Here is a 22,294-nt window from a genome sequence, read left to right on the forward strand (position 1 = left end):
GCAAACATGTGCATAATCTATATGCTTCACTAGAATTGATGTTCACCAAATTATTTTATTCACTTTATGGATTCAATATTTCTGTGATATTATTCCTGATGAATCCCTTACATGACTGTCTTTGGGCATTCGTTTTCCCTAGGAATATTGATGATATGTTTCTGAGCTACATCCCACAGAAGGGTATTTCTGTGGTCTCTTTATTTTACAAGAAACACTTTCACAATGTATGAAGTTTGGTGAAAGTGTTAACAGTTCACTCGTGTCCAACTCTTTGCGACCCCATGGACTGTAGCCCACCAGGCTCCTCTGTCCATGGGATTCTCCAGGCAAGAATACTGGAGTGGGTGGCCATTCCCTTCTCCAGAGGATCTTCCCAACTGAGGGATTGAACCCAGGTCTCCTGCATTGCAAGTGGATTCTTTACCACTGAGCAGGAGTTTGGGTGCTTGGATTTTTCCCACCATGTTCTACAGGCAGTGTTACAGGACCTGCTGCCTTGGAGACTGTGGTCAGAGTCAGAAATCAAATTGTGGCTCCTCCACTCCCTTGTGAGACCACAAACCCTTGGCCATCACACAACAGAACTCAGAGCAAGCTCTGGCAGGCAGGAACAGGATCTGAGGAGACAGGGAAGGACACTGCATGTCCCTGGGTTACTCACTGCCCCCACGCACCCAGACAATCGCTAACTCCAAGTGGGAACAGCCAGCAGGGAAAGACATTCTGTCTGTGCTGGCTCCACGAAGCCAGCAAGTCAGAAAAGTGTGGTCCAGCGAAAGAAAACCCTCCTGGCAATATCCACTCCACCCACCATTCCAGCCAAAAGTCTCTAGGAAAACTGTCCTACAGCAGGTCCCATCTGGAAGTGGATCCCCTCCGACCTGTGGAGACAGCTGGAACCATGGATCCTCTGCCGGCATTCAAAGGTGAGCTGAGCCTTTTCCCACACCTGGCCAGTGAGATCGACTGAGGGAGGTGGGGCACGGTGAGGCAGCAGGAAGCCCAGCCCCGATCCACCTGGGGCACCGACAACGTGGCCACGTGGGGCAGGGCTGCCAGCGCCCTGCTTCACCACCACACTCAGTCCCGCCCTACAGCCCTTCAGGGGCCATGCCTCCATCCCACCAGCACCACTGAGACTAAGGGGGCTGTGAGGTGGGGCACTTGAAGTGCCAAGGGTCCTCTGGGAGATGAACTTAAACCCTCACTTGGGAGCAATGAGACAGTGCATGTTGGTGCCTTATTCGCCAGGCTCAGTATATCTGAGCCCACCCTCCAAAACAAGGCAGATCTGTTGCAGGGCCCAGGAGTACATTCAACATACATTATCTACCTCGTTCTTAGGCTAGATTTCAACAAGGACTGCCTGCTTAAAAACCAAACAAAACCACTTCATTGGATTCATAATCTAACAATTTGGCATCCAAAATGTCCAGGATTCAATTTAGAATATCCTTCATAACAAGAACCAGAATAATCACAACTTGAAAGAGAAAAGACAATGAACAGACACCAACACTGAGATGAGTCAGGATGTGAGAATTATCTGACAACACAGAGCATAAAGGTGTTTCAGCATGTAATTGTGAATTCTCTTTAAATGTAAAAATATTTTAGTGTATCAGTAAAAAAAAAAAAATAGCAGTGATAAAAATAATCATGTGGGAATTCTAAAACTGAAAGTAACAAATTTTTTAAAATGTACTAGATATACTCAACAGTTGGGTGGAAATAGAATGATAGAATCAGTGAGTTAGAGGATGAACAACAGAACTTACCCAAGCTAAAAGAAAGAAAATAAATCCCAGAAACTAAGGAACCCATGGAAAACTAACAGAAGACCTGACATTCTTATTATCATAGTCCAAGAAGAAAAGAGAGGGACTGAAAAAGCACTTGAAGACATAATGGCTGAAAACTTTGCTACACTGGCAGAAGAGGTAACCCTACAAAGTCCAGAGCTAATCCTAAATGAAACTTCAGTGAATCCCAAACAGGAAAACACAAATAAATCCATACCACAATGTATTATAATTAAATTTCCAAAAATTAAAGATAATTTTATAAGGTCTTAAAATCAGCCAGAGAAAGAGATGGTTAACACAAACTCAAAACACAGTGGATTCCTCATTTGGAACCATGGTATCCAAAAGAAATTGGCATATTTTTCAAGTGCAGAATTTTCTTCTCTAATTGACAGCCATGAGTTATATATTCAAAGAAAATATACTTCAAGAATGAAGGAGAAATTAAAACATTCTCAGTGGAAAGAAAAGAGAATTTGCCATTAGTAAACCTCTCTGCTTATCTGAGGTGACTGATATTTCTCCCAGAAATCTTGATTCCAGCTTGTGCTTCATCCAGCCTGGCATTTCACATAATGTACTCTGCATATAAGTTAAATAAGCAGAGTGACAATATACATCCTTGACATGCCCCTTTCCCAGTTTGGAACCAGTCTGTTATTCCATGTATCAATAGTTTCTGATACACAGATGACACCACCATTATGGCAGAAAGCGGACAAGAACTAATGAGCTTCTTGATGAAAGTGAAAGAGAGTGAAAAAGTTGGCTTAAAGCTCAACATTCAGAAAACGAAGATCATGGCATCCAGTCCCATCACTTTATGGCAAACAGATGGGGAAACAATGGAAACAGTGACAGATCCTATTTTTTTTTGGGGGGGGGGGCTCCAAAATCACTGCAGATGGTGACTGCAGCCATGAAATTAAAAGATGCTTGCTCCTTAGAAGAAAAGCTATGACCAACCTAGATAGCATATTCAAAAGCAGAGACATTACTTTGCCAACAAAGATCCATCTAGTCAAGGCTATGGTTTTTCCAGTAGTCATGTATGGATGTAAGAGTTGGACTAGAAACAAAGCTGAACACCGAAGAATTGATGTTTCTGAACTGTGGTGTTGAGAGTCCCTTGAGAGACTGCAAGGAGATCCAACCAGTCCATCCTAAAGGAAATCAGTCCTGAATATTCATTGGAAGGACTGATGCTGAAGCTGAAATTCCAATATTTTGGCCACCTGATGTCAAGAACTGACTCATTAGAAAAGACCCTGATGCTGGGAAAGATTGAAGGTGAGAAGAGAAGGGGACGACAGAGGATGAGATGGTTGGATGACATCACCGACTCGATGGACATTAGTTTGAGCAAGCTCTGGGAGTTGGTGAAGGACAGGGAAGCCTGGCATGCTGTAGTCCATGGGGTCACAATGAGTTGGACACGATTAAACAACTGAACTGAACCAAACTGAAACCTACACTCTAAAATAGCAAAAGTCAGTCTTCTAAGCAAAAGGGAAATCATAGCAGAAGAAGACTTAGAACTTCCAAAAGGAAAGAACAACATCAGTTCAGTTCAGTTCAGTTCAGTCGCTCAGTTGTGTCCAACTCTTTGCGACCCCATGAATCGCAGCACGCCAGGCCTCCCTGTCCATCACCAACTCCCAGAGTTCACTCAAACTCATGTCCATCAAGTCGGTGATGTCATCCAGCCATCTCATCCTCTGTCATCCCCTTCTCCTCCTGCCCCCAATCCCTCCCAGCATCAGAGTCTTTTCCAATGAGTCAACTCTTCACATGAGGTGGCCAAAGTATTGGAGTTTCAGCTTTAGCATCATTCCTTCCAAAGAAATCCCAGGGCTGATCTCCTTCAGAATGGACTGGTTGGATCTCCTTGCAATCCAAGGGACTCTCAAGAGTCTTCTCCAACACCACAGTTCAAAAGCATCAATTCTTTGGCGCTCAGCCTTCTTCACAGTCCAACTCTCACATCCATACATGACCACAAGAAAAACCATAGCCTTGACTAGACGGACCTTTGTTGGCAAAGTAATGTCTCTGCTTTTGAATATGCTCTCTAGGTTGGTCATAACTTTCCTTCCAAGGAGTAAGCGTCTTTTAATTTCATGGCTGCAATCACCATCTGCAGTGATTTTGGAGTCCCAGAAAATAAAGTCTAACACTGTTTCCCCATCTATTTCCCATGAAGTGACAGAACAACATCAGGATGTGTTAAAAATGGAGATAAACATAGCAGACTGGCCTTTATCACATGAGTTTCTCAAGTCACAGATTGTGCCATAAGCAATAGTTTGAACAGGATATAAGATGGCGCTCAGTTATAAGTAAATACTTAAGACTGTTATAATTTACGAATGGAGAGACCTAAGGGGCCTAAGTTCAAGTAATGTTTCTACAGAGCAAAGTGGCAAATGCCAAAACCAGTTAGTCACCCGTGTACACTGTAACACCGAGAATCACTATGAAAACTAGATCAGGGGAGAAAATCAAAATATGACAGCTAAACCAGACAGAATCCCAAAAACTGTTCCATACTTCACAGGAACGAATGAAAAAGAAAACAGAAGAAAGAAAACAAATAATAAAGTGTCAGAATCAAAATGTAAATCCATTCAATATAAATGGTCTCAATATGCCAATTCAGTGGCAGAGATTGGTAAGAGTAGATTAAAAAATAAGATCCAACTATACCCTGTCTACACAAAATTCACTTCAGATATAATGACATAGGCTAGAAATAAAAGAACAAAAAAGATATATTGTGCAAATATTAATTTTAAAAAGCAGGAAAATTTGTATTAATATCAATTAAAGTAGACTTAACAGCAGCTAAAATTATAGTAACAATGAGGAATGCTACACAGTGACTAATGAATTAGTCCACCCAGAACACATAACTATGTACCAACCATCAGAGCCTCAAAATACATGAAGTGGAAATTGGCACAGCGGAAAGGAGAAACAGACAAATCCACAATGATATTTGGGAACTTCAGTACACCCCACTCAGCATATGACAGAACTACCAGACAGAAAATCAGCAAGTGTACCGATGAACTCAGCCACAAAAACAGGCAGTAAAACCTAATCGATATATACAGAACACTCCACCCAACAACAGCAGAATACTCATTTTTTCCATCCCCCATGAAAACTTCACCAAGATAAACCACACCTGAACCATAAAACAAACCTCAGCCAACATAAAATCATTAATATGCAGAGTGTGTGCTCTAACTATGATGACCCAAACAAAAAGTCAATGACAGAAAGCTAACAGGAAAATTCCAGAAGACTAGAATTTAAACAACACACTTCTAAATAATCCCCGAGTACAAGAGCAGGTGTCAAAGGAAATTTTTGAAAGTCAGAAGCCAATCTTATTTGTATCACTTCAAAAGTAATCTGTTACAGCTTTGTAAAAGAGACTGTTCTTTAACTTTGAACTTTAGAAAAATCATCAGATTTTTTTTATCAATAATTTCTATCTCATCATTTCCAGTTTGAGAATATTGCTTGATTTATGGCAAACGCTTTGTTTGTCCAAAGTCATGCTGTTTTGTTCTGATGCACGTTTTCTTCTCTCATCATTCTTTGTTACTTTAATTATTATTTGTGTTCTTTCTCTACCTAATCCGAGTAGCTCTCCTCCTCCTCCTCCTCCTCAGTTTAATGACATCATGCTTTCCCTCTGTGCTCTGAGGAGACTGCAGGCGGGACAGGAAGACTTGCAATCAGTACGGTGACTCTGCATCCAGTGAAAGCGTGTGCCACCATCCGCATCGCAGCAGTTGTCTTCTGCCCCAGCCCTGCAACGTGGGCTGGCTTTCCTGCACCTCTTCCCCTCTGTTTCATGAGTTCACACACCTGCCTGGATCTGTGCGGACGTGAGCTCATCCTAGGATGCTCCCTTGGTAGCCCCTTCTCAGTGTGTGCGGTGTCTTCCTTCCATGAGACGTGGGGCAGGTCCCTGACCCCGTGTTGGGTTTGACAGCTGGTTTTGTCTCTTGTTCTGACTCCTCCTCAGTGAGGCCAGGGGCTGGTCCTGACACCTCAGTGCCTACGGACCTCTCAGCACAGGGAGCTCGTCACCTCCACTTGGGTGAGACCGGATTTTCTCTCTCAAATATCTCCGAACAAATTGAAGGCCAGTGCTAACGGCCAGTTCCTGACACCCGACATCTCTTTGTGCAGAAACTCTGCTGGACCGATCTGAGCTGACCTCCTGTTCTCAGGCCTGGGCTCTCTCACCAGGACTCAGGGGTTTATTCCTAGGGGATGTGCATCTTATTCCATCAAAAGGAATGTAGTGAGGAAACTCTGCTAAACATATTTTCCTTCTGATCACTCTGAGGAAGTGGCCTTGTATTTACTGTTCCATTCTAGGCTTTGAACAGTGCAATTTTTAAGGATAAAAATTCTGGGGAGAGCTATCTAATTGCTGTTTTTACTGTGAAACACTAATTTTTTTTCCAAGCAGTCTTTTTTTTAAGAGTTATACATACATGGGAGAAAATTCATAACTTACTGTATGAGACAGAAAATTTTAAACATTCTGTGATTCATCTACTCAGAGAAAAAGCCACCATTAATATTTCTGAATCTGTGTGTGTGTGTGTGTGTGTGTGTGTGTGTGTGTTATATACATAGATACCTATTGTCTCTCTACACTATTCCACTATATCAAATTCCTGCTTGGAGGTATGTATGTTGCTATAATTTTTAAAAACTATTTTAAACCATTATGCAAGCATAGCTTTAAAGATAATTCTGAAATTATATGCTCATTACTTCCTCCTGAAAAATACCAGCAACTGGAATTGTTTGGCTGCGTGGTTTCCCCCAAACCGTCTTAGGTAGGAATTACTTTGATCTTAAAACAATCCTGTGAGTAGAGAGGCTCACTCTTACCGTAACTAAAATTGTATTGTGTTAAAAAAAAAAAAAAAAGTAGCCCATAACCTGCTTCCCTCCTGCTCACAGGCTCATCTCACCCCCACCTGCGGGCACATCATTGCTCCCATGTGTGCCCTGCCCCAGTCACCTTCCCCTCTCTGGGGTTGAGAGCACCTTTGCAAACTGTCCCCTCCAAGGGGATTCAGAAAGTGGGGTATGGACCAGAGGAGGGGGGGGTGTGGGAGGAACGGACAAGCTCCTTCTGGCTCCTGATGCAGGACCATACTTCCTGCCCCCAACTCAGGTGTCCGTCGTGCCGGGCAGCGGTGTCCGAGTTCAGAGAGGAGGCAAGGGGGCCGCCCTTGACTGTGGCTCCCACTCACCCTCTGTCTGTCTCCCTGCCGCAGTAACCGAAGTACGACTCAGCCAGGTGCCCTCAGTTCAGCCCATGTGGCCGTTTGCGTGCCTTCTTTAAAAAACATCTGTTCAGTCCTCTGCCCATTTATTTCGCTATTGAGTCAAAGGTGTTATATGTTTTGGATATTAAGTCCATGGGCTATATGGTCTGCAAATATTTTCTCCCATTCCATAAGGTGCCTTTTCATTTTATTGTTTCCTTGAAGTAATCAGGTCAGACTCAGAAGAACAAATACTACCTGATCCCACTTACATGAAAATTCTAAACTAGTTCAACTCCTAGAAGCAGAGAACAGAATAGTAGTTATCAAGTGCTGGAGGAAGGGAGATGAGGGGTGTTGTCAAAGGTATAAAGTTTTAATTATACAAGCGGTAAGTCTTAGTCTGTGCAGAGCCTAGGGTTTAAGGCACTGCATTGTGTGTTTACAAATCCGCTAAAAGGATTGATTTTATGTTTTTTAATCACAAAATAAATTGATAGATAATCGAGGGATAGATAGATAGATAATAGATTGCTGTAGTTGTTCAGTTGCTAAGTCATGTCCGACTCTTTGTGACCCCCCCCCCCCCAGGACCACAGCAAGCCAGGCTTCCCTGTCCTTCACTATCATCTGGAGTTTGCTCAAATTCATGTCCACTGAGTCAATGATTCCATCCAGCCATCTCATCCTTTGTCATCCCCTTCTCCTCCTGCCCTCAATCTTTCCCAGAATCAGGGTCTTTTCTAATAAGTCAGCTCTTCACATCAGGTGGACAAAGTATTGGCGCTTCAGCATAAGTCTTTCCAATGAATATTCACAGAATTCTCCAGGCCAGGGGACCTTCCTAACCCAGGGATTGAACCCAGGTCTCCAGCACTGCAGGCAGATTCCTTAGCATCTGAGCCACCATAGAGTGACAGTAGAGAGATAGAGGGAAATAGACAAATGGACAGACAGATGTGTGGGACAGACGGGAGACAAAGGTAACATTAGGGGCCTGACCATGATGATGGTTTTAGGGTGTATACTTACCCCAAACTCATCAAGTTGCCTATATTGTGTTTACAATTTTTCGTATGTCAAACGTATCTCAATACAGTTTTTGGGTTTTTTTAATGTAGAAAGTTGGGCAGAAATTTTTAAGGTGAAGAAGACTGAAAAGAGGTGCTCTGGACAGAAGCTGAGCAGAAACCACGCCCAAAGGGGCAGCAGGTCAGTGGGGTGACGTGCTGGCCACAGAGAGGGTAGGAGGGGAGCATGGCAGGAACGGGGCGCAATGACAGATCAGCAGCAGATTAGAAGGTGGCCTTTGACGTGGGAGCCAACACAGGCACTGATGCCTGAACACAGGGCCAGGACAACCTCACCGCTTTAGAAACACTTCCCCCAGCAAAGCGTCAGCATCTTCACCATGTCTTTACTCTTGAATCACTGTCAGTGGAATCTCAACAAAAATACTTTCCAAGGGGAGCACCCAGACTGGGGCCAGGGGGATGCAGACGTGTGCGCAACATGAAGGGGGAGTGAAGTGCCGGCGATGGGCAAGCAGGACTGAACTTGGTTTTGGGTTTGAAGGTTTTATTATTATTTCATCCAGGAGGGTATGACAAACAGTCAGGCTTCTCAAGAACCAAGAAGAAAGGGGGAGGGACGTGGCAGAGAGGAATTCAGAAGAAAGAGAGTCAGGAGGAGCTGTCTGGCCAGAAGTGGGGGGCCTCAGGTTGTAGGGAGGAATCTGTTTTATTTGATTATAGGAGATGCAGGAAGCCAGGTGGGTGTGTGATCTGAAGGACGGATCCTGTAGGTGAAGTGGGCACTTAGAGGACATGAGGCTGTGGGGCTGGGGGCAAGTGGGAGTCCAGGGACTCGCCCACGAGGCTGACACAGGGGCAGGTGGTGCAGATACTGAGAATATTCAGGATCCCAAGGGCAGAGAGATGGACCGATGGTGGGAGGCGCAGGAAGAAGCTGTCCAGGCTGGGGGGACTTGGCCTCAACTGACTTCTAACTTCCCTCGGAACCCAGAAAAACATCATCACATGACCTTGCTGTTGTTGCTCTTCAGTTGCCAAGTTGTGTCCGACTCTGTGACCCCATGGACTGCAGCACGCCAGGCCTCCCTGTCCCTCACTGTCTCCTGGGGTCTGACCTTACCATGTGACTATCCTGCTGACATGAGAACAAAGCCTCTGAGTTGCCACATTCTGTAACCCCCACTCCTCAGATGAACTGAGGCCACATCCACGCCTGCCCCCTCCCCAGCTGCATGGCTCTGCCCAGAACCCACAGATGTCCAGGCCACTGTGGGCAGTCACCAAGCAGGACACGTGGACTCACGTGGAAGAGCCTCCCTTCAGAGTCCGTGCATGAACATGTCTACTCGTCTAAACCGCCGCCAGCCTGCCAGTCATCTGACGATGACTCCAGGTGCTGGGTGAGGCTAGTCACCTGCTTTACATTGAGTTTCACGCTTAAAATCAGGGGGGCCCTGACAAGCTGCAAATTTGCTGGGGCACAGCAGGGTGGGCAGGCTAGGTCAGGGCTCAGAAAACTCCTCCATTGAAGGCAGGGACGTCCAGGTGTGCCAGGACCCAGGACCTTGGAGACAAGAAGCAGGTATGTTGTATGCAGAGCGGTTCATCAGCAGTTGTTGCCAAGATGCCCATTGATCAGGTTCCCAGTTCTGCTGGGCTCAGGGCTCAGGACTCAGGCTCCACTTGCATGGCCCTGCCTGAGTCCCACAGCCCATGAGCTCTTGAGTCATCATAATGGCTAAGCTAACAGCTCGCTGTCTGTCCTTCGCAGACAGACAGACAGACAGGGGTGTGAGGAGAGGCTTCTGTGCAGAGCCCTGCTCATCAGAGTCCTTAATCAACACTTGGCTATGACAGGTCCCCACACATTCTCCCGAGGGACTGTGCTCCCGATTCACTGCATAGACTTTCCTTCCCATGAGGACCACGTACTCATGCCACGAGGAACTGGGATGTGACACAGATAACATACTGCTCAAGAAGTTGCCAGTAGCCGATAATAAATGTCTTCTTCAAGTCAACACAACCTTACAACAAAGGAACAAAAAGTCTACTACCAGTGGACACTTCTCAGCTGACCCTCTCACCAGGAAGGCCTGGGACCCCAGAAAACAGGATGGAGAAGACACGATCGGCAGGCACCTGTGGGCTAGTCACACTGTCCCTAGGCCCAATCGCTGCTTATGTTACATGCAGCTGTACACACACACACACACACACACACATGCATGCACACACATGCACACGCACATGCACACACATGACACGCACATTCCCTGATCATCCTTCCTCACAGCCAACCTCCCACAGAGCAGAGTTTATCCATCTGGCCTCCTAAATTCCTGAAAAGGCCTCCCTCACCACCCTCCTTCCCTCTGATTCTATCTCCACAAGTCCCCACGTCTAGTCCACAGAAGCCACCAGCCAATGCACCGCACACCCATTTTCCTGGAGATGCTGGAATACTGGGTGATTTTTTTTTCCTGCTCTTCCTGACACTCTACCTTTCTCTGGACTCTGTGCCGAGATCTCTCACCTCAGGGGCCACAGCCCCTCTGCCTCCTTCCCACTCCCACCCTCTCTCACCCCAACTTTCCTGTCTCCACGTCAGTTTGAGCTAAATGGTTTTTATTCACGACCCCTCTCCTGCCCTTATCTCTCCAGCTGTCTGAATCCTGCTGCACATGTATTTTCACCAGACATGTGACATGAACCCACCACCTCTGAACTTGTATAAATCCCTTACTCTGTCTCTTGCTCCTGAATCATTCCCAGGTCATCAGTACTGACCACTACATCATTCATTACTAAAAGCTCAGCTTTATATTTTAATCCTTTAAGCTCTTCCTCTAAATGTCCTGGTGTCAAATTCTTAATTTTTCTTCCTATTCCCTTCTCCAAAGGCTCAACCTTTCCTCCCACCTCTTTGAAGCTGATAATTTTCACCTGTTTGCCTTGAGGCGTCCTGGCCTTACCTGGGTCACTCCTAAGTTGGGAGCAGCATCCTTCCAGCAGGGCATGTGGCAGCAGCCAGGGCCCCTCCCTTTACCATGTGGCTTCAGATTATTCTTCCTGACACACTCCTGGGATCCTGTCATCCTCATTCCCAGATACAGACCAAGCCTTTCAGCTGCCCACCACATAAAGGCCATCATCCTCCCCTGTCAGTGAAGGTCAAGCAGAAGCTGGCCTCAGAGGCCCTCTCAGACAGATCAACAGTGCTCCTCCTGTACACTCGCCCTCGGGATGAGGTCAACTGGAACTTCCTCCAGTAATTTGAGCAGATGCTCTGACTTCTCCCACATCAGCACCACTAGTACCCATGGTAGCATCCTGACATCAGTCACACTTTTGCTCATGTTCCTGATCCAGTGTTAGTGACCTCCTCCATGAAGCATGTTCCATGCAGCATGTTCCATGAAGCACACTCCCCTCTATGAAGCATGTTCCATGAAGCATTCTCTCCTCCATGAAGCATGATCCCCTCCATGAATCATGTTCCATGAAACACGTTCCCCTCCATGAAGCATGTTCCCCTTCATGAAGCATGTTCCATGAAGCATGCTCCCCCCATGAAGCATGTTCCCCTCCATGAAGCATGTTCCATGAAGCACGTTCCCTTTCATGAATCATGTTCCATGAAACATGTTGCCCTCCATGAAGCATGTTCCCCTTCATGAAGCATGTTCCATGAATCATGCTCCCCCCATGAAGCATGTTCCCCTCCATGAAGCATGTTCCATGAAGCACGTTCCCCTTCATGAATCATGTTCCATGAAACATGTTGCCCTCCATGAAGCATGTTCCCCTTCATGAAGCATGTTCCATGAATCATGCTCCCCCCATGAAGCATGTTCCCCTCCATGAAGCATGTTCCATGAAGCATGTTCCCCTTCATGAAGTATGTTCCATGAAACATGTTACCCTCCATGAAGCATGTTCCCCTTCATGAAGCATGTTCCATGAAACATGTTCCCCTCCATGAAGCATGTTCCCCTTCGTGAAGCATGTTCCATGAAACATGTTCCCCTCCATGAAGCATGTTCCATGAAGCATGTTCCCCTCCATGAAGCATGTTCCCCTCCATGAAGCATGTTCCCCTCCATGAAGCACGTTCCCCTTCATGAAGCATGTTCCATGAAGCACGTTCCCCTTCATGAATCATTTTCCATGAAGCATGTTCCCCTTCATGAAGTATGTTCCATGAAACATGTTCCCCTCCATGAAGCATGTTCCCCTTCATGAAGTATGTTCCATGAAACATGTTCCCCTCCATGAAGCATGTTCCCCTTCATGAATCATGTTCCCCTTCATGAATCATTTTCCATGAAGCATGTTCCCCTTCATGAAGTATGTTCCATGAAACATGTTCCCCTCCATGAAGCATGTTCCCCTTCATGAAGTATGTTCCATGAAACATGTTCCCCTCCATGAAGCATGTTCCCCTTCATGAATCATGTTCCCCTTCATGAAGCATGTTCCATGAAGCATGCTCCCCTCCATGAAGCATGTTCCCCTCCATTAAGCATGTTCCCCTCCATGAAGCATGTTCCATGAAGCATGTTCCCCTTCGTGAAGCATGTTCCATGAAACATGTTCCCCTCCATGAAGCATGTTCCATTTGTGCCTATTAGAAGCACCCTCTCAGTGTGTTGCAACAGAAAGGCAAAGGCTGTGTTATCAGCCATACCTAGAACTGAACTGTGGCCCTTTCACTCAACAAGCAGGTAATGGGTGATTCCTCTGAATCTCAGGTTTTTAAACAGTGAAAGAGGCAAATGCCACCCACCTTACAAATTAACACAAACACTAAATGGGACCATGGATATAAAAATATCTAATGCCCCTAGTACATTTCAGACACAATAAACACCACTCTGCTATTCCTCTTCCATAGCACTCTTTATTCTTTATTACTTCACTTGGGCATACACATTTTTATATTATATGCACTGCCATCCCAAAACAATTGCAGTGCCACAGAATAATTAAACCTGTTTTATTTTGAAAATTGGTGGAGAGTGGAAAACAAATACGGCAGAATGAATTTGGAATAAAGTCATGGCATACTGGGAAAATGGTTTAACATTTATTTCTATGTGAATTAATGCTTCAAAAAAAATCCTGTAAATAAATTATGACAGCTATGACCTGCTGGTATTTATACATCTGCTTGCACGCTTTCTTTTTTTTTTTTTTCCCAAAGAACTGAATGAATTTGATAAACTACTCAAGTGAAGCATATAACATCCCCTTAAACCAATAAATCCACTCTGGGTTCCAGAAATGGACCCGTGTCGTTTACCAAAAGAAGAAAGCACAGGGAGTGAATTCACAGTCAACAAAGGTGACTGATGAGTGGAGGGCTCAGCATAAAGTAAATTATGGTAAGCGATGAGCACCTTCCCATCAGTAATGGTGACCTGGACCACACGATAGTGTCTTTAGAAAGAGCATTTACTCTTGCTTCTGGAGGATGCTAAGTCACTGGGACTGAGCTTTCTAGTCAGCTTCGACTCCTGTCATCTCACAGCTGAGGTCACAACTTCACAGGTAAAGACACTGAAGGACACACACACACAAAAGCCACCACAGCCTCTCAATGTGTACGCGCTTCTACATGGATTGGCTGCCAAACAGAAACTTCGCATCACTCTTCACATTTCTGCTCACAACTTTTTGTGATTCTTTCCCATTAACAACACTGTCTTTGGAAAGTAGTGAATTAGAAAATGCACACAGAATAACATTACCATACTGTCTCCAGTCTGCGGTCGGGGGTAAGCGCCTCCACAAAATAAGATTGTTGAGATGATTTAGGTAGGAAGGCAGGGAGTGGAAGCCTTTCTGGTTGTACCACACCTAAAAGAGAAAGATAACTTAATGGCCCTCCTGAAATTAGTTCTTAAGTCTATTCATAAGCTGTTCTCACATATAAGGAACACACGTAAATTTGCTTCTCCAGCACCTGAACACAGGCCTCCATGTAATGGTCCCACATGGCTGACAGTGAGCAGTGAATTCCAGCCTGCTAATTTTATATTTATCTCCAGCATATAATTTATAGCTAAAAATAGATTAATTTTCCCCAGAACAAATGTGAGTGTTGCTCTATAATTATATTCTCACAGCAAAAAAAAGGAATCTAAGCCCATTTATTTTTTTTCTTTCTCCATTGGTAAGCTAATGAAATCTGACCTGCAAATTAAAAGCACAGAAATGATAAGAAAAAAATGATGACTCTCAAATTAATAACTGAATGTGGAACATTATTCCTCAAAATAAATTGAAGTGAACATTTGCTGAGCATGGAGAATAAAGCAGCAGGCCCGTCAGACAGGAGGAAGGTGAAGGAGAAAATGGGAGACAGACAATGTTATTAAAATTGAAATAAGGAGTAGCATAAAAAATACTAATTGAACCATCAGTATATCTATATCTCACAATATTGATATTTTAATGAAAAAAATTTTAATGTACTCAGTGGAATGCTGGTGAGTGTCTTTAAGAGATAATGAATCAACCAACAAATTTTGACCTTAATTCAAGTTCATTTCTCTAGATGACACTGTCTTTTGTGACAATCTTCTTTGTGGAATTATAGCTGCTCTCTCACTGGTTTCTACTCAGAGGAAGCTGTACAGGTTCTCATAGTTTCTGCAAAGTTCAGGCCAAATCTCAGGTCCCTGGGCTTCCAACCCGTTCCCCTACCCAACCCCATCACAGGGTGACCAGTTGTCTCTACCAGGGTCCTGAGTTCACAGGGGGAACTAAGTATCCAGTGACAGCTCATGAAAATGCCTTTCTCTGCAGGACAGTGGCCCAACTCTTTCTTAGGAAGCCCACCTCCCTGGGTGATTAAGGAGGCAGAACCCTGCCCTCTGTCACAGCAGCTGCCATTACACACTCCCATCTTCAAATAGTTTCTTAGGTTCAGGGAAACCCTTAGCAGTCACTCCTTCCAACTCCAAGAAGGAAGAAGTTCTGCTCAAGACCGACTATCCACAGACCCAGGACAACCTGTTGATGCCCTCAGTTGTGCTCAAGTGGATCTGAGACTGGTAACACAAAAATCCACAGACTCACAAATGGGTGTAATTCAGACACAGGATTCTGAAAAGTGGGGGAAAAAGCATGGGTTCCCTTCACAGGGCAGCCCGCCCTGCCCTGGACTGAGATCACTTACCAGAGGGTATCTGCCCCCGTTCTACAGCCAACACAGTGACCCCAGGCCCTGCAGGATGCCCCCAGTCCACCTCTCACCACCCCCACCCTCAAACACACACACACCTGCAGATGTGCTAACATACAGGGACTAGCTATGCGTCTGGATACAATGACGCAAAATGCAAGACTGCTAAAGTTAAAGGACATACAGTATAAAACCTCTGCTGTGGACGGGAACCACAGTCCACGGCCTGCTCCCCCCACCACCATCTTGGCTCCATTAACTGCTTAACTGGAGGAAAAAAACATGAAAGCCAGGCGTGTTCTCTGCTTTAGACATGGGGCCTTCAAATTAGTTTGTTTGAAATTTTGTTTTAAAAGCAGGGTGACATTTTTCTTAGCTTAGAAATGACACTGTACACGGAAATTCCATAGTGGTCCAGTGGCCAAGACACCGCACATCCAGTGTGGGGCCTTGGGTTCGATCCTTGGTTGGAGAACTAGGATCCCACCTGCCTCATGGTTTGGTAAAAAATTTTTTTTCATCTTTAAAAATTAAGTGATTGATTAAAATAAAACAGCAACAAGGATTTACTGTATAGGGACTGTATTAAAAAAAAATACAGTGTACAAAAACACAGAAACCAAAGTGGGATAGCTATGGTGGAGGTGGGGTACCCCAGAGCCTGGGCATCTTGCCCACCCCTCCCCATCAGCTTCAGCTTCTGTGTTGGGTCGAGTTCATGCTCCGTTTCTCCTCTACCCATGGCTGTGGGTCTCCGACCTGGGCTCAGCCCCTGTGCCTCTGCTGTCACCGTGGTGCCCCAGGCAACCACCAGGACTGGGTCCCCACCATCATCCCAGTTGAGACCAGCAGCTGACAAACCTCTCCACTCAGGGACACAGTCTCTAGGCCAAAGGTCAAGATGGATGCCTCATGATCAACACCAAGTCACAGGCGTGGCCGTGAAACTTGGTGATGCTTGCTGAGGGAGGGGTGGTGCCCAGTGACCCTCTCAGGCGACAGAGGGGCTTCCAGGGACCTAAAGGGTATAACCCTGAGGACCCTGACATCCCAAAATGCTCGTTAACCATAGAGGGTGCAACCTGTCCTAATAGGAGCCATAATGCGGCCTGAAGACCTCAGTGAGACGAGGAGACACCAGGGTTCATCAACGGGGCCAGGTCAGAGGGCAGGGGGTGTTGCCATGCTGGCCCCTGAGGGCTCCAGCCCTGCTCTCTGCAGGCAGGGGGCCAGTGAGGAGCTGCTCCATTAGCCTGAGTATAGGCACTGAGAACACGGCCATGGGGACAGTGCCAGGGGACCGGGTGGGATCCAGTCAGGGAGTCTCCCCAACCAGAGGGAGACTCGGCATTCTGTGCAGAGCACAGCCCCTAAAAGCCCCGCCCAGCTCCACGACGGCCAGCTGCTGATGGTCCTGACGACCCTGGCATCACTTTCAGGACAGATGACAACATACAGAGTTCCAAGGAACAATTTGAACATCATTTCGGTTCTACTACAAACTGGCTTTTGCTTGGGAGAAATTTTATAAATTCTTTTAAGTAAGTGATAGATGCTTCATGATGATCTTAAATAAGTTGTGGGACTTCCTTCCCTGCTGGTCTCTAAGACAGGATCAATAAATCCACCAGCTGAAGGAGGAAGTTAACCTCCTTTTAGGAACACATCATGACACCTCAAAACAGACCTTTCATGTCAGGATCCCCAGGAACAGTTCCTCAGAGAGGCAACTAAGTTACTATAAGGAAAAAAAAAAATCTCTGGATGGATATTCAAATGCATAAAAGTATATACGAGAACAAAACAGAATGAACGCCAAACAAGAGGGGAGTGTGTTTAACTTTTTTAACTGAAGTGTATACATTCTAGAGGGTCTCCCTGGTGGCTAAGAGGTAAAGAATCCACCTGCCAATGCAGGAGATGCGGGTTTTATTGCTGGATCGGAAGATCCCATGGAGAAGGAAATGACAACCAACTCTACTATTCTTGCCCGGGAAATCCCATGGACTGTAGCCCTTCAGGCTCTCTCTGTCCATGGGGTCACAAAGAATTGGACAGAACTTTGCAATTGAACAACAACAAAATATGTTCTAGAGGGTGTTTAACTAAACCAGCTGAACACTCAAGATGTGAATGAAATCATTCATAAAGGTTCTGTGAGAGATATTCTAAAATACGATGAATTTTAAGTATTAAGCCTATTCATATGCAAATTTCCCATTTTCTCCTCAAAAAGACTGCAAAAATCGTAAACTCTGTGGTCTTATGAATGTACCCCAAAGGCCAAAGTAAAAGGCTGGTGGTTAATTACCAAGAGGTTAATGTAATAATTTGACATGACATCAACCACCAGCAATGCTATAGGAATTTGAGACACCAGATGCCCTTTAGAGTCCAATACGGACTCACGATCATTGAGCTCCCTGAAAAGAGGCTCTTTCCCCAAAGGGCTGGATACTTGCACACCTGAGTATGGCAAAGTCCATGTCAAACAACATCAGAAGCTGCAGAAGTCACTGCTCAAACATGTCGATACAGAAGACAAACAAAGAGGAAAAAGAGCAGGTGTCAGGGAGACACAGGGTGCTGAGCCCTTGTCACGGGAGGACGTTCCACTGTCAGCAGGAGGCTTGGTATTCACACAGATTAGAAACTTAAAAAATGTTCTCGGAGGAAATGGGCAGATTCCTCCTACAAACTGGGTTTATTAATAACAGTCACATCATGTGTTCAAAAAGCCAGCAAAGGTATTTTAGATTATTTTTCTATCAAGCTATGAATCTTGATCTTTTCATCTTAAGCTATAAATCTTTCCCTGTGTGTGGCCTGCAGCGTGAGAGAGATTTGACAAACCTCAGCTGAAATGAGGGATGTCTGAACAGTCTACACAGGGACCAGAACTTTTCATCAGGGATTACATTGTGAAATACGACTGTTAAAACTTTTCTTTGTGATTAGATTGTGAAGTATGAATGTTAACATTTTCACCAGGGATTACATTGTTAAAAACCTGTAAAGCACCTTATTTCACTGAATAATCCTTCAACGGGCATAAACCTGGATCCTGAAAAGCTTTTCCGAGTCATAATGAACCACGAAAGGCCCCACGACAAGGCAAACATTTCATCGGTGATATGACAGGTGTACAAGCAGATATCACTCCCAGGTGGCTCAGTGGTAAAGAATCCAGCTGCCGATGCAGGAGACTCGAGAGACATGGGTTTGATCCCTGGGACAGGAAAATCCCCTGGAGTAGGTAACCTGCTCCAGTATTCTTGCCTGGAGAATCCCATGGACAGCGGAGCCTGGAGAACTACAGTCCATGGGGTCGCAAAGAGACGGACACGACTGAGCAACTAACACACACACACATCACTCCCATGACTTACTCTTTCCCAATTTCTCTCAAAATCAGGACCAAAACCAGACTATTTCCCCAATTACTGAGGCTGCGAGCTTCAAATCTTTCCCATCTTAAGGTTGTACCAAGCTCTTTCCTTAGAGATTACCTGCCTCTGAGTTCCTTGGTGGCTAAGGGGGTAAGGGTGCTACTGGTGTAAGGGGGTCTTTCCTGGCCACTCTTGGTAATGCCAAAGGGATTTTCCTCATTCATAGGGCCAGACCTGGAGGGCTTAAAAATCCAACCCCTGGGAGGGGTGCTCACCACTCTGGGTCCATCCAGTCATCAGGAAGAAAAGGAATTTATTGGGTTGACCCAAAAGTTGGTTCAGAATGTTACAGGAAAAACTCGAATGAACTTTTTGGTCAATAAATACATGTATCAAGATCACTGTCATCCTGATGCTGCTGCTGCTGCTGTGGCTAAGTCCCTTCAGTCGTGTCTGACTTTTTGCAACCCTACGGACTGTAGCCCTCCAGGCTCCTCTGTCAGTGGGATTCTCCAAGCAAGAATACTGCTGTGGGTTGCCATGCCCTCCTCCAAGGGATCTTCCCAACCCAGGGATAAAACCTGCATGTCTTCTGTCTCCTGCACTGACAGGCAGATTCTTCACCACTTGTGACACCTGGAAAGCCCTACCCTGATGATAAGCGTCTTTAAAAGCAGATTACTTTCTTTATTTGCTTTAGGTCTATCAAGTGAATTCTCATCTTTACAAAAAACAGTGACCTATTTCATATATTTCTAGATAGTCTAAAGGAAACGACTCATTTTCTCTTTCAAGAGAAAACTCACATACAACTGGCTGTGTTTCAGGGTAACAAACACTGGTATTTGGTTTGATTTTGCCTATACCCACAAAGATTTTTACAAAGCAAGTTTCCCTGAATGCTTTCTAAAACAAGAAAAAAAGGAAAAAAGGAAAGACTGTACCTTTGCCAGATTTTGGGGTTTTGACATATTTGAATTCGTGTCTTGAACTTGATTGGGGATTTGTACTCCAAAAGACCATCCTCCGAGCCTGGGGAAGTAAACAAGAGGTCAGAGCTTTCGCCAGGCAGCACCAGGCAGACACCTCCTAACAGAGGGTGTCTCCCACCCACCACACCGGAGGCCATAAAACAGTGGCTGCGGAACTTCCAGGCTCTGGGTCGCAGCCCCCCGGGGTCAGCCTGCTGCGGGATGCGGCCTGGCCCCAGGCAGGTATCCAAGGAAGGCGCTGCTTATTTAGCAGGGATGGATGAGATCACCCACTCCTCACCCACGTTAGAGTAGAGCCTCTCAGCACTCCCTGAGGTGTGAGGACACACGCCCCGTGCAGGGCTTTGCTGTGCTCGCCTGCCCTGCTGGTGTTCTCATTAATGGCCATCTCCCCTAAAATCAGCTTTCAGTCCCCTTTGGTTTGCCCTGCTCCTGAGTCAGCCTGCTTTGAACAGTTTTCTTCCTCTCGCTTCTCTCACTCTCTGTGCACACACTGCGTCCTGCAGGAAGGCATCCCTGGCTACCTCGACTGGGGTGAATCGCCTTCTCTTTGGGGTTCTCACAACACCTTAATTTCCATTTCTTGTGTTGATTGCTATGCTGGACCTTAACTGTCTTTTTTGCCAGTTCATCTCTTACACAGCTCTGTGAGTTTCTCCCGGGATGTGGGGTGAATTTTCTCTCCATATCCCTTGGGTTATATAGTATATTTAGCACTTATGAAGCTTCTAAAAATATTGGACATTAGAAATAAAAACACATACTAAACTTTGTTTCCCAGTCTCTAGATAAAAGGAGATTAAAACAACAAATTTCCACCATTGTGCCTGGATTTTGAGCAGAAATTTGGGGCAAAAGAATAAGGATAGATTCCTACTCAGCTCAATTTAACTCAATCATTCATTTCAGAGACTCAAGCATTCATTGATTGAGTGCCTTTTGTATACCAGATACTATTCTAAGTCCTAGGCACACAAGCGCCCACCTTCAAAAATCAGAGATTCCTGGATGTGTTTAAAGGCACAACGGGAGGGCAGCAGGGGCCAGAGATGGTCCGGGAAGCATCAGAAGGAAAAAGGGCCTGGGGGTGGGGTGGGAGGATGTTCTAGGCATCGCAGACACCCCATACAATGATGCTTTTGTGTTGGGGGGTGGGTCTCAGGACATTTGATGGAATAGTGAGTATGATTGTAATTTAAAGCAATGAGCAGCTCATCCCTATCCTCTCATCTAGATTCCCCCTCTCAAGCTCAAGGAAATGCAGCACAGAACAAAAGCTTTCCTCAAAATCTCTTAAGAGGGACGTTAGGATACCATGGAGAGCTTCCCTCATTATGCTGTGAATGTCTCAGGGCTTATCCTCTAAAGCAGTCAAGCTGCTTCTGGCTCCCCTAGGTGACACTCCATGAACATGACTCCCCCACTCCCCCCGGGGCCGGAGTGAAAGTCAGCAGGAGGAATCTGATTAAGTTCTGCAGCACGGCTTCAGAATTTTTATGAGTATCAAGGTTACCAGGAGACTTCTGAGCATTGAAGAACAACAGCATTTGAAACGATCAGATTTCCTAAGTAACTCTGAGAACAGGAAAGATACAGCAGAGGTTTCAAACCCACCTCGGTTTTTCCATCGGCGCCAGCAAATACTCCTCCAGGGGGAGGCCAGAGAGGTTGAGAAGCCGGTGGCCCAGGCGGTTGGTCAGGTAGGGAGCCCTGGTGCTCGCATTGGGGCACTTCTGCAATCATTTCCAAAGATGGGAAGTAGAAGCTCGTTCACACGCACATGCAGGTTCCCCGATACCACTTAAGTAAAGCAAATGTGACTCTTCCCAGCTCTCACTTTTTCAGTGACTCATCGATGGCCTTTTATATGTTCTGATTCCTCATGTCTCTCTTAAGAGAGTCACCTACATTTGAGAATTATACCAGAATTCCACTGCAACCTTTGCCCCTAGTTACACTGGGGGACTTTCAATCCTTTCCTCTATATAAGTTGGGCAGATGGGTAAGAACTCAAAAGGGAAAATATGTTTTCACTGGGGTCATCTTGCATTTGATGAACCACCAAGAGAGTCAGAGGACAATAACCGAGAAAATTCAAAAGACTGTTTCTTCCCTAAATGCCTGAAACAGAGACCAAACTCCTCTTCTGCAGCCACTCAGAGGCTTGGAACCTGGAAATATTTGCCCAGCAGGGACCACCTGACTCCCTCTCTCCTGAGGGCCTCTGGCTCCTAACAAGTAGACTAGCATTTCCAGAAGATTCTGCCAAGGCACCTAGGCACCACACACACACATACAAAAACAAGGATTCTTTAGTCAGGTAAATTAACAGCTGCCTCTTTCCCACTCCTTGTGATTTGAGCATCTTGCAGGAGCTATGGCAAAGAGACCTGTTACATGGGGCTTTCTCTGACATTTCTGAAGCTCCCTTGACTATGGAGCTTTTTCACAGGAAATCCTTTTCTCCTTGCACACATATTTCTGAGATCTCACAGTTCATGTGAATTCGAGCGAATTCAACATCAACCATTCTGGTACTTGTTCATTCATTTGTCTGATACTGACACCCA

The 22,294-nt window shown here is 45.5% G+C and overlaps 1 protein-coding gene across 1 annotated transcript in view; it reads right to left on the minus strand.

The window, feature by feature from the left end:
* The window catches only part of ABCA13 (ATP binding cassette subfamily A member 13), a 335,950-nt gene that overhangs the window by 125,736 nt on the left and 187,920 nt on the right, over positions 1 to 22,294 (minus strand). Inside the window, exons 32-34 of the mRNA XM_070787451.1 lie at positions 21,339 to 21,457; positions 19,677 to 19,764; positions 13,905 to 14,013 (exon numbers count right to left, since the gene is read on the minus strand). Coding sequence (XP_070643552.1) covers positions 13,905 to 14,013; positions 19,677 to 19,764; positions 21,339 to 21,457 — 316 coding nt within the window. The remainder of the gene's footprint in view (positions 1 to 13,904; positions 14,014 to 19,676; positions 19,765 to 21,338; positions 21,458 to 22,294) is intronic.

This window comes from Bos indicus, chromosome 4 (genome assembly GCF_029378745.1).
Source record: "Bos indicus isolate NIAB-ARS_2022 breed Sahiwal x Tharparkar chromosome 4, NIAB-ARS_B.indTharparkar_mat_pri_1.0, whole genome shotgun sequence".
In the NCBI taxonomy this organism is placed as follows: domain Eukaryota; kingdom Metazoa; phylum Chordata; class Mammalia; order Artiodactyla; family Bovidae; genus Bos; species Bos indicus.